At 42.3% G+C, this 19298-nt stretch overlaps 2 protein-coding genes across 6 annotated transcripts in view; one reads left to right on the plus strand and one right to left on the minus strand.

The window, feature by feature from the left end:
* Window positions 1–127: 127 nt before the first annotated feature.
* On the plus strand, window positions 128–3150 carry CFAP184 (cilia and flagella associated protein 184). The gene is made up of 2 exons (XM_090034683.1): window positions 128–679; window positions 1081–3150. Exons 1-2 carry the CDS (start codon window positions 128–130, stop codon window positions 1624–1626), a joined length of 1098 nt encoding a protein of 365 aa, XP_089890809.1. The 3' UTR covers window positions 1627–3150.
* A 2678-nt stretch (window positions 3151–5828) lies between these two features.
* Window positions 5829–19298, minus strand: part of TBC1D14 (TBC1 domain family member 14) — a 111959-nt gene continuing 98489 nt past the window's right edge. For all 5 annotated transcript variants that reach the window (XM_090035541.1, XM_090035543.1, XM_090035544.1 and 2 more), the window contains 2 exons: window positions 11448–11706; window positions 5829–8953 (listed from right to left, as the gene is read on the minus strand). In XM_090035541.1, coding sequence (XP_089891667.1) covers window positions 8888–8953; window positions 11448–11706 — 325 coding nt within the window. In that variant the 3' untranslated portion in view covers window positions 5829–8887. The remainder of the gene's footprint in view (window positions 8954–11447; window positions 11707–19298) is intronic.

Genomic DNA, 19298 nt, shown 5'->3' on the forward strand with positions numbered 1-19298 from the left:
AAGCGCGCCCCAATGAGGGCAGTGACGCCGAGCCGGTTTCCCTTCGTTACAACCAATCAGAGCCCTCGGCGGGGGGGGTTACTGTTGCTCCTCCCCCCCCGCGGCCGTTGCTCCGCCCGCCGTTACCATGGAGACGGGGGAAGCCGTCGCCGAGTCTTGGGCCGCCATGGAGGAGCCGGAGGAACCGGAGGAGGTGGAAGAGGAGGAGGAAGGGGAGGCCGAGGCCGCGAGCCCCGAGGCGGGGTCGGCGGCAGAGGTGCGGCGGCGGGCGGAACTGGTGGAGGAGTACCGGGCGCTGCTGGCCGAGCGCGAGCGGCTGCGCCAGGCCACGGCGCGCCAGCAGTTCCGGCTGCGGGAGCTGCTGCTGCAGCGCGGGAAGCGGCCGGACGAGCCGCCGCGGACCGAGCCCGACGCCGAGGAGCGCTACGCGCGCTGCCTGGCCGCCCTGCACGACCTGCGGGCCCTTCGCACGCAGGAGGCCGCCTTGGCCGAGCGCCGCCAGGCCGTCCGGGAGAGCGCCTGCGAGGAGGCACGGGGCCGCGCGCGGGCGGCCGGGGCCGCCTACCGGGCCTGCGTGGCCGAGGCGGCGGCGGCAGGCAGGAGGCGGCCGGGCGGGGAGCGGGCCGAGCTGGAGCGCCTGCAGGCCGCCGAGCAGCGCAAGGACGAGATGATCAGCCAGGTGAGGCGGCGCATGGGAGAGGGGCTTTGCGTTACCGTATTGTCCTGTCACTAGTTGAAGTGCGTGTGTACACCAGGAAATACGGAAGCGAGTGCCCCCTGAGCTCCTGGGCAGGAAGGACGGCAGGGCATATTATTGTCCTGTCACTAGTTGGGATGCGTGAGTACACCAAGAAATACAGTAGCGAGCACTCCACCAGCTCCTGGGCAGGAAGGAACAAAAGTCATACTACCATATTGTCCTGGCAGTAGTTGGGGTGCGTGAGGATGCCAGGAAATACCGTAGCCAGTGCTTCAGCAACTCCTAGAAAGGTCACGTTACTGTACTTTTCTGTCAGTAGTTGGGGTGCGTGAGGTGGCCAGGAAATGCTCATGCCTTTCTGCCCACTCCCACCCTTCCAGGTACGCCTAGAGAACATCAAGCTGAAGCACAAGATTGAGCAGCTGGAAGCAAGACTGAAGACCCAGGAAGAGCTGGCTGAGGGGCTGCACCTCATCGACTTCGAGCAGTTGAAGATTGAGAACCAGACCTACAACGAGAAGGTGGACGAACGCAATGAGGAGCTGCTGAAGCTTAGGAAAAAAGTCACCACCACAGTGCAAGTCTTGACACAGCTCAAAGAGAAGCTGCAGTTCGTGGAAGCCGAGAACCAGGAGAAGAAGGTCGAGCTGCTGCAGATCGAGGCAGTGCTGGCGCAAAAGAGAGATGTGCTGACCAAAACCAAGCAGGCCAGGGATCGTTTACGGGCAGACAATCAGAGGCTGCAGCAGAAGTGTGGCTTGCTGGGGAATGAGGTGCTGCTGCAGGACTTTGAGAACAAGGTGGATGCTGCTCAGGTGCTGAATCAGCGGCTGGAGAACCTGAAACAGCACCATGCTGGTCTCACCATTGCCTGCAAGGGAATCAAGAAAAAAATTGAGGAAGCCAAATCCTTTCTATCGCCGTGAAGATACCAGAGGGAGACAAGATCTTTAGAGACACCAAATCCGGGGGTGGAGGGGGTAGAAATAAAAGTACTGGGAAATACCAAATATTTTTTTTTTGTATCGGCAAGGGGATAAACTAAATATTTTACTGGAAAATAATCTCCTTTCTATAGCATGTTTACTACTATTTATTGTGCAGGAGACTGCCATACAGTTATGCCTATCAAATGGCCCTTGAAGAAACCAAGCACATTTGGCCCTTTTTTAATGAAGTATTTTCACACTTAACTAAACACCTGACATTGTAACCCCTGGCAAAGACCGAATCAACCTAAAGTTCTTCTGGTTCTGCCATTAACACATGTTGTTGGCCTCTGCAGTTTCAGTTTCTTTTTTGGAAACTCAGCATACTCACCTGGTCTTTAAGCACATTTTTTAAAATACTGAATTTTTAAAGCTATTTCTAAAGCTATAAACATGCATTACACAAATTGTTTTTCTTTGGTGTTCTGATTAAGGAATAAAGAAAGGTAAAGAATGATTTGACACTTAAGTCCTCTACAAAACGCAACACTAAAAATACAATATTTTGTAGTTGAACTTAAAATTTCAAACCCAGTAGTCATGGTGACTTAGCTAAGAAATTAAATCAGTGGAGAATTTAAATTCCACAAGCTCTGATTCATTAATCATTATCTAATTTCAGCTACATATTTAACATACCTGAAAGTCTTCTGAGAAATGATAGACCGGAGGTTATAACATTCCAATTACAAAATAAAAAAAAAATACCATCATTACTATCCCATGTCCTAAAAATGAGCACACAAACTTGTCTTGAAATGCATTGGCCAAATTAGTGGCAATGAGAAGAGTACATGGCACTAAGAAGCTTGGAACAGTGGCTTACACTTGCTTGTTTTTCCAAATGATCTCTATGGTAGATTTTTTATGGGGTTTATTTTTTTTGAACCACTTCACTTAAAATATTGGTATCACAACTAAAAATGGATGCAAGAGGGCAGAATTCAGTCTGTAACAAAGAAGCTGGTCAGTTCATTACTGTGAGCATGAGGCTTATTATTATTAAGCCATCCCACATGGGGTTAGCATTGACAATATGGTCCATTAAGTCTTGCCTTGCCTCCTCTTAGAATTTGATTTGACCGGATGCTGCGGAAGAGCCACGTTTTTTAAAGAATAGTTAAAAGATGCAGTAAAGCACACAAGTCACACTTAGTCAAGATTCGGTACATACAAATAACTGCTAAACCTGCAGTAGTATGGAGGTAGTTTGAAGAGTAGGGTGTTACTTAAAATACATTTTATTGCAGTTAATAGCTTTGTACCCATCGCTAGTCAGTACAAGAAGAAAATTACCTTAAATCAGAATTGTCAAAAGCATCTAGCCCTGCAGGCTGGATCAGTGGTGCAGGACTGCCCCTGCAGACTGAATCAGGCCCACAGGACCTCCCCCTTACCATGCTAGTTCAGGACCTGGTGAGAAGAGGCTGGGTACTTGGCTGCTACCATGGGAACAAGCTACAGTATCGGGCTTCTTACTGCCATGCTGCTAGGGCTTGGCTCTAGGATTGCAACTTTTGCCTGGGCACTTCGCTGCTGCAGGAACAAGTTGCAGACCTGGGCTGCTTTCTGCAGTACTGCTAGGGCTCTAGCACTGTCTCTCTCTCCTGGGTTCCTGGCAGCTAAGCCAATGACAGCTGTGCTGCTGGAACCCTGTGGCTGCAGCCAAATGCCTGGGCAAGAGTCATGGCACCAGAGCCCCAGCATCAGCATGGGAAGAAGCTGGTGTCATGAGTGCTTGGCTGGCATGGAAACAAGCCAGAGTGCCAGGCTTCATCTCTCAGTGCTGGAGCCTCAGCAGCATGGCAGCTCACATCCAGGTGCTTGGCTGCAGCCATGAGAAGGTCTTCCCTCACCCCCATCAAGGCTGTGAGCCATATGATCTGGCTCTGCAAGCCAGATGTGGCCCAGGTAACCCTGTCTTAAAAAAAAAAAAAAAAAAAAAAAAAAAGAGTAGTCTTGTGCAAGTGAAGCACTTGTTTGTTTTTCCATTTTGGTAAAAGGTGTAACAATACAAGTAAAAGATTCCTTGAACCAGAATTGCCCCATCTACTTTTTCTCATGTAATGATCAACTTGTAGTTTTATCCCTATGCCCTCTTCCATACTACTTGTGAAGAGAAACCACATTTTGTGCGACTCTCCCAATTCCAAACAGAGTAGCAAACTTACTCCTACTCACTGAACCAGTTTAACTTCGGTCCCAACGCCTTGCCAGGATAGTTGGATTTTCTCTTCAATAAAGCAACCTACATTATTCTTTGAGACTAAAAAGAATTTTAAAAAATATAAAAGTTTCCCATAAGCTGTTTACTTTAATAGACTAAAGATCAAGGGCTAACATTCCTGTTGTTTTTACAACCATGGGAAATGACAAGTGATGGGGACAGCAGGAAAGAGCTTCCCTGGAAAATTCCTCTGTGCTGGCATTTGCTCTTTACTCTTTGAGTTTGTACATAATTTGGGCATGTGTACGTGCACAGGTACACACCCAAAAACTCCCCCCAAATTAGAAACATTTACTAAATCCTCATGTACCTTTCTAGGTATTTCCTTTTTGTCAATAGTGACAAAATCATTGCAACTTTGTGGCCTTCTAAATCCTCCTAAGAGATTAATTGTAAATTATGAGGTGATGCCAGGGGATCAATAAATACAAAACCCTTATCCCTCTTCTGTGGGGAAAAAAATAACATCATGGCACAAGTCAAAAGAGGTTAAAATCCTCTTTCTTCACAAGCTCTGTGTAAACATGTGGTAGCTAAGAAAAAGGAAAGCTTCCCTTCCTCCACCAGTACTTTCCAGCAAACTGAGATTATATCAACCAGAGGGCAAGGAAAAATAAAGCCAGTTAAAAACAAAACAAAACAAAACAAAAAACTCTTTGTAGTGTTTGCAAATGTATAGTTCCTATTTGATTCAGTGGATGCGGATAGCATTCCTTGTCAACATATTTGGAAGACTTCTCCCAATAAAAAGGCTTCTGATTTTAGGTTTTAACCCATAAAAGACCCCAATAAGAAGTGAAATGGTTCATTCAAAACACTGAAAACAGAAAGACCACTATACATAGATATTTGATTCATGCTGACTTGCACTCCTTTCTTTAGGTAATGTCTGTGCTCCCTAGATCATCAGTTCATGTTGGTTATATAAAACCCAACTACTGTGTGGCAGCAAATTCTTACACGTCTACTGAAGACAAAGATGGGGACAATTGTACACATATGCTATACATAACCATCCGCTAATACAAATTGTTGAAACAAAAAACCCTTCCACATAGCAGCCACAAATGAATACCTGTGACCATCAGAATTCTATTATGGAAGAGAACAAAGGGAAGAAGGTGGGAGGTGCAAGTCCCATAGTCATGATATATATGGCAGGACACATACTAGATCTTACCTGCTTTTTGTGGCAGGACCATAAAAAAATGCAGGCCTTTTGTCAGCAAAGTTTATATGAAATGCACTTAAATCAGAGCTTCAAAAGGGGACGTAAAGTATTAACATGCCAAGTCATTTTATAAACACTCCCTCCCTCCTACCCTCTGAAGTGGGTCCTATTTAGGCAAGAATTATGGGTAGGGCCCTTCTGAATTCGCGATTGCACAATTTTTGCAGAACATATGAAATTGGGCGGGCTCCGTGAAAACTGGTGGACTTTGCAATTTTGGCGGGGTCACTGCAAAAAAAAATTACTGAAAATAAAGTGGCACTGCAGCCCCATGAAGGGCTACTGCCTCCACCCCTTGCTGTTGATTGGCTGAGAGGGCTGCCTGTTGTGCAGCCATGCCCACTACACCAATTGGTAGCAAGGGGTGGGGCTGCATTATGAACAGCCCTTGCAACGCAACAGCAGCGAGGGGTGGGACCACAAGGACCCTTTGGCCACACAGGGCCCACGAAAATGGGAGCCAGCCCCAGAATCTGCCCGTGAAATTGGCCAGCCACCTCCTCAAGTTAGGTAGACCCCTAATTATAGGCAGAGATGTGAAAGCCATTAATTAAACCATTTGGGGTATCTTTTTGGAACTAAAAGCTTCTAAAATGCCACATTGAAAATAAAACTCAAACTGAAAACAGAAGCCTACAGAAATTCAGGAACTTAGTTTCGGATGACACTGGCACCACGTGATTAAGGTAACTTTACATGACTTTATTTAATAAAACCATATATTTACAGTTCAAAAAAGTTCCAGCTTGATACACTTACCTAAACAAAACAAACTGATAACTACATAAAAACAATCTGAACATGATATACAGAGGGTGTATCAATGGGCTTCTACATGTTCTAGTATTTAAAACATCCAAAAATATACGCCGTTATAAAGTACCCTTTAAAATGAAATTCTTTTCTAAATGATACTTTTAGCTACTACTGATTGAAGATACAAAATGTTTTTATTATAAAGTGCAGGTTGCACAAAAATATCAAACCTGGTTGAAGTCTAGTTTCTCCAATTTGCTGCATGTAAAGTGAAAATTGCAGGCTTCTGAAATATTGCAGCATTTTAAGTCTACTTTAAACCCATGGAGAGAGAAGGGAGAGAACAGCTCTGATGTGATGCAGACATGTGCCAAATGAGGGGAAGAAATCTCATGCATTGTCTCACATGTACCCTTGAATGCTCAAACAACAAAAGCAAATTAGCAAAATGGGTGATGTAATCCCTGAATTTATTATGGAATTTTTCCTTACTTGCTAATTAACAAGATTTGGTATACCGTCAGAAACTTAAAAAAAGCTGTAGTGGTAAGCAATCCTATGCTATTACTACACATCTTAATATATTGGGTTTTTTGTTTTGTTTTTTTTTATCAAAATTCAAGCATATTTTCAAATCAAGTCTACTGAAAAGTTTAAACAATTGCATCTTTAGGCAGGTGAAAAAGATTTTCCAAATGCAGTTTTTAAACGAACTGTGCAAAGCTCCTTATTGCATTGCTTTTCTTCATTACATAAAGAACAGACCATATGTACACAAAGAAAACAATTCAAAAATATATACATCCTCAAAGAACAGGAAAAAACCCAACAGAACAAAAATAATTACATCTGCCAGTCACAAACAGTGCACGAGTGCTGCAGCAGGCCTTTTTCTGACCACCACGCCCATTTTCAGAGTTACATTCAACAATATTGGGAAGGGAGGAAAAAAAAACAGATCAAGGATTGCTGCAAAAATACCATGGCTAAAGAATGCATTCTTGCAAGATGACTGAGCCATATCACAGAAGACTTGGTTTACTAGGAAATGGGCACTAAATTGTGAGGAAAACCAAGTTACAGGTCTCAAAGCTAGCTACGGTACCATCTAATTGAACGTACACGAAGGAAAACGTTGGTCTGAGTAAGTTTAGTAAGTCATGTAAGAGTATAGTGCAAATGTTTTGGATGTTAGGCCTCTCTACACCTTCATGTAAAGGCATATTTGTGGTATTTAAAAGGTATTAATGTCAATCAATAGCGATTGACCTTCCAGCTTTCTATTGCACTTAAAAGCACGTAACATGAGTACCAATCACAGGAGGACCAAAGCTAAGCAATTTCAGATGAGGGAATGGAAACATTACCACATCTATGCCCAATTGCTTATCTTCACAAAAAAATTACTAAGCCACTCCCTTACTGAAGAAATTAAAGGTCAGTATCAAAAACAAACTAACTAACCAATTACACTGGGTGCACAGGGAAGGAAGGGAAAGAGGCCAAAGAGGTAACAGACTTGCAAGCTGCATTTGCATTACATATTCTCTGTGATCAGGAGTTCTGAAACACTTAACACAGACAAGTCATGGTAAGCCTTCTTAAATATTATAGTCAAAATACCATATAAGGAGATTAATAATAATTTGCATGTATAATGTGGTCATTTGACATTAAATGCTGTATGTACTTGGAATGCAAGAGTGTGCAAATACACTTCCATTTTAACCCAATGTTAATTTTAGTTTCCCCTAATTCATATTCGTTTCAGACAACACTAAAACAAAATCAGCTTAGAGAACAGACTGAAGGATGATGTTAAACAGAAGATACAAGCCTGGAGAGTTCAGGATTCCCATTTACTCTATCAAACGTATATTGCTTCAGTTAGTTTCCCTTTTCAGAGCTGCAACTCATACTATTTATAAAGCACATAATGCGATACACTTCCTTGTAAAGTGGAAAACATACAGCATGGGCACTTATGATTTACAATCAAACATTAAGTTGAAGGCAGAAAATTTTAACTGTATAACAAAAATATGTAATTGAAGTTTGCGGTCTCCAAACTTAAGTGTATTACAGTGTGTTCCAGGCTGGTCTTAAAACAGCTAGGTGGATTGATTCATGTTACTTGTCCTGTTACTGTTTACATTTGACATTCCTTACTAAACCTCATTTGATTGTTGCCATTTAGGAGCACTGTACCTGCTATTAAAACGGAAATGGAATTGAACCCACACAGAGCAATATTATTGTAATGCCAAGGATTACACCTTGATGAACACAAGTAATTCAGTGGGATTAAATTTAGCACTTCCCCAGTGTATCCAAATTGGAAAACACTATTGAAAGTCATCTTAAAAATGGTCTCTGCTGCTGTACTAAAAGTCTGACTTCATCCTTCTTAGTCAAGTATATTTTCTACTTACCATTTTTGTCAGTGAATGGAATGTAGTTCTATTTTTAATCTAATGATATCTTTGGTAAATGGGGCCTAAAGCCTTTAAAAACAGGAATCATTTCTCAAGAAGTGGTCCTCACCCCGCTTAACTATAAATACCAGCACCAGGTATTGGAGATCCAGATCTAGTTAAACTCTTGGATATGGGATGTATATTCTGGCTAAGGATCAAACTAGGGGAACAGATTTCAAAGCATGATCAATGGCCAGTATTTTAAAACAATCATTGAAATGAAAAAGGAAAACTTAAAATGGTTTGGGTTCACTGCCTTCGTTAAAAGTGTAGAATGTGTAATGCTGTCCCCACACATTCTACTGAGCTTCTTTAGGCTAGGCCTTGGTTTCGTTATTTAAAATAGGTCCCTTTCCCTTATTTTGTTTTCTGTTAAGGCCATCATCTCCAATGCGAAGCAAAACTCTGAAACACTTTGATGCAGCTCCACGTATGTCAAGCTGTACTCAGTCCATTTGCCATTCAAATTTTTTCCCCCTGGGCATCAATTTGAAGCAGCTGTAGTTTTCAGCGTTTGAGTGAAGGGCTTCCTTTCTCCATTTCCCGGTTGTCTTTCTGCAATGCAGTCAGTACCTGAGGTATTTTAAAAAGGGAGCATAAGGTTAAAAAGTGTCTCCTACCACAAGAACAGCTACAATGCACTCAGCTAGGCAGGAGTTTCCCCAATTACTTTCAAGCAAGGTGGCTTTAAGAATATTTTATCTATATTCATAGATTTTAATTATTTTTATATAAATAAAAATATTATATCCAGACTTTAAAAAATTCCTTTGCACTGAATGACAGTCCTGGAACAGTTAACATGACAAGACTTTTGGCCACTAAGATATATAAAACAATCTAAGCTAAAAAGGAAATATACACTACCACAGCCTAGGTGTTGGGTTCTCAACTTCCATCCCCAGTTGCAATGTAAAATCTACTGCTGCCAAAAGATGCCTGGGGGAAAATATATTAGCAGAATAAATCCCAATAACTACAGCAAATAAAACACAAGCCAGAGCTAATAAGCTCTCCAGTCAAGACCCAAATGACACTGCCTTGGTCAAGTCACTTCACCTCTATCTGAAGAGTCTTCTGACTCAGGTTAGCCAGTCGTTTATCAACTGGGATCTGTCGCAGGACAACTGTTTCTAATATATCATTCCGGTCAAGACATCCTCTGCCCACCTGGGCTCTCAGGGCATCTTTAGACATGTTCTGGGGTGGGGGCCCTTTAATCAGAGTGGCTCTCAGGAGCTACTTAAAGTGCCCGTAGAGTCTCACGTATTCAGCATCCTGTGCTTCAAAATAGTGGTGGGTGAGCTTTAACTAAAGCTCATTTGACAAGCTTTTGTTAGAGCACCTTGCTGCCATTTTGAATCGCAGGGATGCTGAATATGCGAGATGCTGAGGCTGCTGGACTGCGCTAATTAGCATTTTCCAGTCTGCTCCAATGTGTGCCAATTAGGTGCCCTTAAAGTTTGGGTAAGGCACTCCAGATACACAAATACATTTTATATCAAACCAGGGATTCACAAACTTTTGTTCATGCAGGACGGCTTAAAGGTGGGACATCACACTAGGGACAACAAAGTGAAACTCCAATGCAGTATCTTTGTGCAATAGATATTATGTCACATGCTTTATATATACACAAAGTTACAATAAGAAGAATCCAATATCAGCAAGAGCTTAATTCAAACCTGAGTTGGACTTTTACACAGTCAACTTCCCTTGCCAATAAAAGGCATCAGGGTAGATGTAACTGAGCATCTCCCAAACCATTCAAAACATCCTTAACAGTGGATCACAGTGCTCAGGTTTGCCAATTAATTACCACTGAATAGAGTCAATAGCTCCAGCCTTGCTGATCAGCTGGTTCTGTTGAGGATGGCCACCGCTAAAAAGTCCCTTTGTGGACTGCATACAAACACTTCTTAGACTGTGTGTGGCCTGTGGGCTACACTTGAGGAGCCCCTGCATTAAACCCTCAGAACAGGGACTGAGACACAGAACTACTCCTCACTCATGGTTGAGTGTCCTAACCACAAGGCTTGTCCTGTCTGTCTCTCTCACTCTTTACCTCTTTTTCTTTTTTTTTGTCAAGGGGCACAACTTCAAGAGGAAGGATGGGGGAGTGTTTTCCCTCAAGAACAGTCAATGAGCAGGTAACTCTTCAAGGAGTGGTAGATGCAAGTTAGAATCTGTTCAGGCAGGAGTGCACAGCATCCAGGTTTTCCACTTCATGGATGAGTCTCCTAGGACTTGGGGAAGCACCACTTCCTCCATTAAAGGTACAGTGAATGACATCCCATTTCTGAAAGGAATAACTCAGGTGCCTAATTCCACAATCTGGGGCTATGAATCAAGGCACTTGCTACAGCTCAGGAACCCGAGTCCCTAAGGGAAGGAAAGACACGCACCTCTCAGCAGCATCCCACATGGTGTGCTGGATGTTGTGAATCTCGGTTTGAAGCACTTAACTTCACTCCTACACTGTACAGAGTTTAGATGCCTAACTCAAGAGCTATGGACTCAAGGAGCCAGGCACCAAAAAAAAATAGGTGTTGAAATGTTCAGCATCACAACACCCAATTCTTTTTTAATGTAGCCTTAACTCCCATCTCCATGTAGATATATTTAGAAAGCAAGATTTGCTTTGCCATATTTGACTGATTTGGCAGTCTGACAAGTAGTATCAATATGAGGAAAATTCCTACAGAATTCAGCCATCAACTTCTGTCACAAAGGTCTGTTGTTTAACTGAAAAGTTGTAACACTGAGTTTGAGTCTTCTTTAGCCTCCTTAGTAGGAGAAAGAAATAAAAATGATGACACCACTGCTGTTCAAGCTGGGATCTATTACAACCATCTATTGACTACCATGCACCACCAGTTTCCCAGGGGGAAAAATGCTCAGGGCAGCCCTTTTCCTGACTAGCTGCCTGCCAGCATCACAGAATGACCTGCAGATTCCTCAGCCTCACCCAACTGTAACGTGCGCTCTTTGTACTCCTACATGTTCAATCCTTCCTGCATCTGAAGATTCACTGGTTAAAGGAGGCAGATATTCAAATGCTCTTTACCTGAGCCCACTTTTTGTTTCTGCTTTGTATCTGAATTGCAGCAATAGAGGTGAAGAATTCTTCTGAAGGCAAATCCTCTGGTAACTTTGTTAGGAATTGAGCTATATGAATGAAGTCCATTTTGGTCAAAATATCTTCAAAAAGTTTTAGTATTCCCAAGGCCGTACGGAAAAGGAACTCCTCTCCATCACGGCAGAACACGTCCCAGACACGACATGCCAAGTCTAGTGGCAAAGATTTGCTATACAATGTGAATATCCTGAAAAGAAAGGAAAATCTTTAGAAAATAAGCTGAAGGAAAATCTTCAGGACATAAGCAATGTTCAAAGCAAACTGTCATCACAAGTCTCTGAAAAAAGTCAAACCTCGGTACTGATCAGGTACTGCCCAACAGAATGGTTCACTTCTATTTGGTATTTTATACTGATCACCAGTGAATATTTACTATTTGAGCTACTCAAAATAAAGAACAGGTGCACTGGTAAAGAAGATTAAGCACCTCACTATTAATCCAGGGTCACAAATTCAAGCCTAACTGCAGATCTGCACCTCAAGTTGCCCTCTGGTAGGCCCAACTGTAAGTGGGTACTGGTAATTTGGGTTGTGGAGTTAAAGGTAGTCAAACATGACACTAAACACTTAATGCCCTTTCATGCAATGGCTACATAAATCAGTATGCTTGACCACACTAGCACCTAAACTCCAGACAGACCTTAAACCTCACTGTATTTCACTGTACAAGGTTTGAAGCCCAATTTTTAACTCTTAGAAGTCAACCTCAACTTATATATCATATCACCATCCCCAGTGAGCGGCACCGCTTAGAAGTGGATGAAGACAGGCTCAGTGTTCGGCTGGCACAGCGCCATCCCTTATAAGCAGTACCACCTAGGTCGAGCCAGCCAAGCACTGAGCCCAGTGCCACTAGCAGGGGGCGGTGATAAGTCAAGGTTGAGTTTTAAGGGTTACAAATTGGGCTTCAAAACTTGACTTGAATTGTGAAATATGGTACTCAAAATATTGGTCAACACAGCATACAAGTTGATCTCATATTTCTGATCCAAAAACTAAGATTGACTTATACACTACAAAATTCCTAACTTTTTTGATCAGAAAAATGGGGGGTTGACTTATACACCATGAAATACAATACTAAAAATGTGCTGATATAAACATATGGAAAGGCTCATGTTCTTTCTCTTAAGAATGCACCATTCACAAAAAGAGAAAGAGCACAGACAGGGATAAAATATATAAGCAGAGAGGTAGGGTGATAACAGGCACAGCTTCTAAATTCTGCCTATCCCCCACCATGCCCCCCAAAATCTCTTATCTCTCCTTCATGGAGTGAACAATTAGGCTTGAGGTTCAGGTCAGAGGAAAGACACTGAATATGGAGATGGCTGCAGGAAAACTAACAGCATTAGCTGATGAAATACAAGGGTGAGCGTAGCCTGGTATAGCCTTAAAAATCTTGACCCATAGAAAACTTGACAATGCAAAAGAGAAGAGGGAAGATTTTAGAGGCCATATTCTCAACAAGGTCTGAATGTAAGCATGGAGGCGATTAATGAGGAGGCAGCTACAGGAATGGCAACAGGAGATTAGGACTTGGACAACGGCAGCAACTTCAGAACATGAATCAAAGCTGTATTTTAGAAACTGTGCATAGGAAGAATGCATAAGATTTGGACACAGACATGCTGAGCATGGAGGGAGAGGTAGAAAGAAGAGCTGAAGCTTATACTCTTAGGATCCCAGCATGGTTGACAGGGAAATTAGCTGTAGTTACCAGCAACTGGAAAAATGGGAGAGACTTTTGGAGGAATGACACATTCAACTATAAAGATATGGCAAGTGATCCAGAGATGGACTGAAGGGAGATTTGCAAAACACTGGTAGAAGATGGTAGTTCAAGTTGTGCAAGTAGATGAAGATGACCAGAGTACAACAACCAAATGAGGGAGGAACTTCTTTTCTATTACTGAAACCACAAGTTTTTTTCAGTTTCCAAAGCACCTGGGGACTGCACCACCTGGCCAGAATACTGACTCTTATAGTAAGAAGCAATAGCACAACAACTCCTCTTTACTCCCAACAGCTCCAGAGGGCACTGATTCACACATCTATAATCATAACTGCAACTGAAAGCAAGTCCCAGGGATCACACAATACCATAGTGGAATACAGCTAATTCTAAAAGGAGTCTTTCATGTTGTGTCACTCCTCATTCCAACTTCCAACTACACCAGTGCTCAGAGTACTGCTACAGCCACACTAAGACATTTTTCTAGCATTCTGACAGCTAGCAAAATAACTGAATACAACTCAAGTGTATTCACTTCTCAGCCTTTTGACTCAGACCAAATGCTTAGTTCCCTGTGAGCAAGCTGCTGCAAAAGAAATTCACCAGCAGAGGTCAGCAAGCCACTGAACAACTCTAAAATCAATTTCTCCCATTCCCACACATTTACCTTGAAGAATTTCTGTGTACTGTTACACAGTAGTTGCCTCTTGAATACTATCTGATGTAATGTTGCTACAGGAAGCTGATCCTTCACTTAAATGCCAGTACAATCAAATATACCAAAAAAACAAAATCTCTCCCTTTCAAAGAAGTCTTATTCCCTTTGCTGTTTTGTCATCACCAGACAGCAAGGGAAGCTACCACCGCTTTTTACATCTACTGGCTGCTTGGGGGCTGGCTGTGGCGTTGTAGATTTTACACCACTATACCACGCCTCTCCACCCCTCCCAAGAATGTGTTATGATATGGGGTGCTATGCAACAGAATTGCTATGCTCTGCCATCTGCATATATGAGCAGATGCTTGCTTTCTAAACAAGATAAATACGGTTTTACAGTGCAGTATAATAGTGAAACAATTAAATAGCCCTAAAGCCTTCTTAAGTCACCAGGTGGCCCAACAACTGTGCTTAGTCAGCTAGCAACTAGCATTTTAAAGCTGGACTTGTTCATTTGTTTTGTCTTATTCATTGCTTCAGCCTTTACTTATGTAACTCATGTGCAAAATAACTGCAGCCATGCAGGAAATTAAACAATCACAGCAAGTTTTCAGCTCTGTGCCCTCAAGCAACCCTCCACTGAAGAAAAAGTTTTATTTTTCACTCTATGGAAAGAAGACTAGTCGTAAGTCACATTGGGTATCTTTGTAACTTGCAAGGAATTGGATTAATCGATTCTTATTTGCAGCAGTCCAAAGTTAAATGTATAAACCTTTGGGGACTGAGATTACACCCCATGCCATAGAGCAGGGGATGGCTAAGTTGTCACACAGACACCACAAGTGGCACGGGTATATCATACAGCAGATAGGACAGGAAGCAGAAAGCTGAGCAGCAGGTGGGGCAGTGGAAGGGGTCAGAGTGCCAGTGTGGCATGCCTGCCAAAAAGGCTGGCCCTCACTGCAGTGAATGAAACAGTGCGTTAGTAAGAGGTACTTAGATTTAACACAGATTGACTTTTATTAGTAGATGTTTTGGATGGGGAATCCAGGAAAAAGATGACAAAGTTGAGATGGAAATACAAAGCGTCCGAGTGAGGGTACTACACATGCTCCATTACAAGTATTACAGCATGTCAAACATTATTTTGGTTGTTGGAAATCCCAGATACTGTTCAGAAACTCAGCCAAATTTACTCTGAGTTACAATAACAAAGCAGTGCTGCCAGCTATGCCACTAATTTTCTGCACTCAAATGCTAGGATATCTGGATAGGCTGTGGCCCAACTAGGGTGCTTCCTCTTCTTTGTAAGATCTTACTGACAAGGAAGAGCTACTGAATATGGGAATGTCAGGAGCGAGAAAGGGGATGTAAATACAGTTTTGGGATGCTAGTAGTGGGAATCGGAAGATGACAAAGTAGCACAGCCCCTGCCCCTTTTCAGTTCAGCTATGAACAAAAGGTGGTGCAATGTAGGTTTTGGGATGGCAGACTGACTCTGTGATAACACAACAGAAGAATGCAGGTGTCATGGCTGACCTGAAAAAAAAAATATCCCCAGAGCAGCAGTCAGTGTTACTGGCAGGGTACACACATATGGAACACAGCCCAATGCTCCTTTATATACTTCATAACAGGCCTGAAAACTGGTATGCCAAATTTTTGGCTGACACTGAACTAAGGAATTTTTAGCTCTCTTAAATGCATTTGTGCAGCCTAACATATATTACAAAATAAGAAGATAGGCGCTTTTTTCATTTATAAAGAGTGACTTGGATTAGAAGATTTAATGTATTTGAGTTATCTGCTGCCTTATTATTTGAGGAGCCATCCAGCCTCCTTTCATCTCTGACCATTACTTCTCCCTCAGCATACAGCATCTTGTATTTATTTGGATTCATAGCTCTCAACCTTTTCAGATTTGAGACAGCCCTCCATAACTGTTGTAAATTAAACAGCACACCATTTCAAAAACTAATTTATTTATTACAATGCTTACTTCCTTGCAGAGGAGCTGGGCACTACGGGGAGGGTGGGGAAAACTGGCCAGGCCCCAGAACCCTGCTTGGGAATCACCAGTTTAGACTGTGGACTTTTGGGGAAAAACACTTACATCTTCCTACATGCTCCAACAATACTTACTAGGTTAACATCCTCCCCATTCTCCACAGGGTCTTTAGTGGTTATTGGACCACTTTCAGTGGTTACAAACCACCACTCAGGATAGCAGGTTTTTCACGACACTATTAACCAAATAATAAAGTGTCTAAGAAACCATTCTTCTGCCTTTTAGGTCTGGGGAAGGAACAAATGTGCCCAAAGGACACTTTGACCAATCTTTTCTATACATCAGTTCCTTGACAGCAGGCCCATAGGCTGTGTTGCTTACGTGTGTGGTGGTCGGGGCACTACACTGAAACATTCCACACTCACTCTGTGCACACCATCTCCCACGTGTGGTTGGCTTAGTGCAGCACCAAGCATAGGCAAGTAAGCTCCAAGAGCATTATGCTGGTGACACTACTGCTGCTTTTCCTTGGGGAGGGGATGGTACTGCATGGTCCACGTGCCCAGAGTGATACAGACATGTTCTCAGTCCCACAGAATAAGTTTTGGGCTGTGACATTTAGAATACAGTAAAACTTTAAATGTGTTGCTTCCTGACTTGTTTCTAAATGGTTAAAAGAGTGCTTTAGAAAACTGGTTATTGCCAAACCAGTAATTTTCTCAACTCCAGCATCACCAGGATGACATGGGGAAGCAGCGCAGTCTGTAGTGATGGAACTACAGCCTTCAATACAAGGGAGTCTAGTGACAGCAATCCCGATCAACCAGCTCTAATAGATTCACCAGAATCTCCATGATTGAATTACCGTATGAGTTTGGGTGGTCCCCTCTCCAAGAGGGAGGCCTGCATTCCAACAATACTGGACCCATTACAAAGAGCTGAAGGAGAACAGTCTCTCTAGTGTCTTCTGCCCTCTTCAAATGGTTTGTCAATTCAAGTCACTTTATTATTCACCGTCTTCCCACCTGGAGGGCACTACTTAGTGTATTGATAGATTCAACAGAACAAGAGAGGTTTACCTGACATCTACTTTTTACTATACTAAGTAGTACATCTGTTGTACACCCTTTAACAATGTAAGAAAAAAAATGGTCATGTAACATTGAATACCAACTTCCATACATAATAAAGTGACCTTTAATTCTATCATATTAGATGAATGATGTAGATGTTATGCCAACATGGAACTGCAAACAACCAGGAGGCAGCAATCAGTCCATCGATATAAAAAACTTCACCATCACAATCTTTCCTAAATGAGAAGGCTGAGCTAAAAAAGGTTATATTAAGCACTAGGAGGCCACAGATCCTGGAAATTGTCATTTGCAAACCTTTAATGATGCTGAAAAGGCCTTGCAGGGGATGAGGGGGAGGAAGGAGAACAGTTGACTAAGTGCTGAACACACCTCTAACAGAACTAGTTAGAGCTGCTCTAAGCGGTGACCAAAAGTGGGTTGTTCAAGAGCACTGTATTACTTCTGAGGTCTCTTTGGGTCTGAACATGCTGCTACTTTTGCAACTTCATGTAAAATCTCTCTTGCATTTGATCTTTTTGCATTTTACCAAATTAATAGTTGCAGTGCTCTGAATTTCTCAGTAAGTTCTGGTTGAAAGCAAATATTCTTTTTAAAAAGGAGCACATTATTTTTGTCAGGAGTTACTGAAAATGATTCCCTCTAGTTTTGCAGTAATAAATGATTTACTTAATAAGAAACTTGGATGTGTTAAGTAATAAGACATGCAGTAGATGTCATGTCACACACACTTATAGAACCAGTATTTCTGGTCCTTTTATTAAAGGAAACAGTACTTATTTTAAATAAGGTGACCTTTGAAAGACACACTCAATTAACTACAGAATACAGTAGTAAAATGTTGTTGTCAGTAGCTGTGAATTACAGTTGAGGGGAGGGAGCTGTTTTGTTTAATTCTCTACCAATTGAACCAACCCAAATTCAAGATTAAGCGTCTTTATACTCCAGTCCATATGCATGCACAATAAAATCCCTTGGAATTTCTTGGAACACATTCCTTCAATAGAGGCGCTACACTTAAATAACATATCAACATGTCCTGTGGCACTGAATTACATGAAGCAGCACAAAGAGGCCAACCTATTCAATTCTAATTAGAGCATTTGAGCAAGAAGGTTTCCCAGCAACTACGGTGTTTAACACAGTACTGGAATCACACCAGAATTGGCACCAGTTGAGATTTTATGCTTCCCAGGAATCATGCCAGACGCCTTAATACTAGCACAGATTGCTATGGATCCCAGAACAAATATTCATTCATACAGAAGCGATGTTGAGCTGTGGGAGCAGCTTCAAGGAGATTGTTAAATGCCAACTGAAAAGCCTGTCTAGTCAGAGAATTTAGAGGCGGCATAGTCAGTCAGAAGCATACAACAGTTCTAGAAAAGTAGGACTGGAGGGGACCTTGGGAAGGCATCTAGTTCAATCCTCTGCTCAAGGCAGTAATATCCCTAACTAAATCATGCCAATTGCATTAACCTAATCTTCAAAACTTCCAAGGATAGAGATCCCATAACTTTCCTGGATGAAGAAAAATAACAAACTGAAAATTTTCCAAGTGAAACACTTAGAAATGTTTCAAAAAGGAAACATTACAGACATTTCAAAATGTTAAAGCTAGAGTAAAAGCTGCATCATAATTATGGATGATACTTAATCATATATCGACAATTAGACCCTTCCCAGGGTCTAGGATGGTACATGCAACCACTGGTACTCTGCTGTGTGAACAGACCTTCTGGTCATGCCTGTGAGATTGATTTGCTCAGTTCTTCTTTCCTAACTTTCATGCTATATTCCACTGCCCCATGTGCTGCTGGGGTGCTCTACATGTGTGCCTTTAATGTATGCCTTGCACCTACTTATGCAGCAAGGGGCAGCTACAAAATTTTCCATCGATGCAGATTCGAACATGGGTAAGCAGAGATGCAAATCCTAATACACAGCTGCACTGTGAAGTAATGCATGGACATGACCATAGTAAAAATGAACTAACCAGACAGAACTGGAGATGGAAATGAGACTGCCTTTAGTGTGGGCAGGTCTGGTGTCATCATTACTGTTTAAATGTGTTTTTTATGTTGGAGTTTTGAAACAAAAGTTCTGGCATAAGTGTAAACTAGGGGTGCACCGATAAAGATTTTTTGGGTCAATACTAATGGCTGATTTTTAACCAGCCATATCAGCCAATATCAATCCAATTGCTGATATGCAACCTGGCAGCTTGGAGAGCCAGTAGGTCTGTGGGGGAGGGAAGGGAAGGGGCATGAGCGGGCAGACTGAA

The sequence above is a fragment of the Crocodylus siamensis genome, chromosome 2 (assembly GCF_052110815.1).
Source record: "Crocodylus siamensis isolate JL-2025a chromosome 2, ASM5211081v1, whole genome shotgun sequence".
In the NCBI taxonomy this organism is placed as follows: domain Eukaryota; kingdom Metazoa; phylum Chordata; order Crocodylia; family Crocodylidae; genus Crocodylus; species Crocodylus siamensis.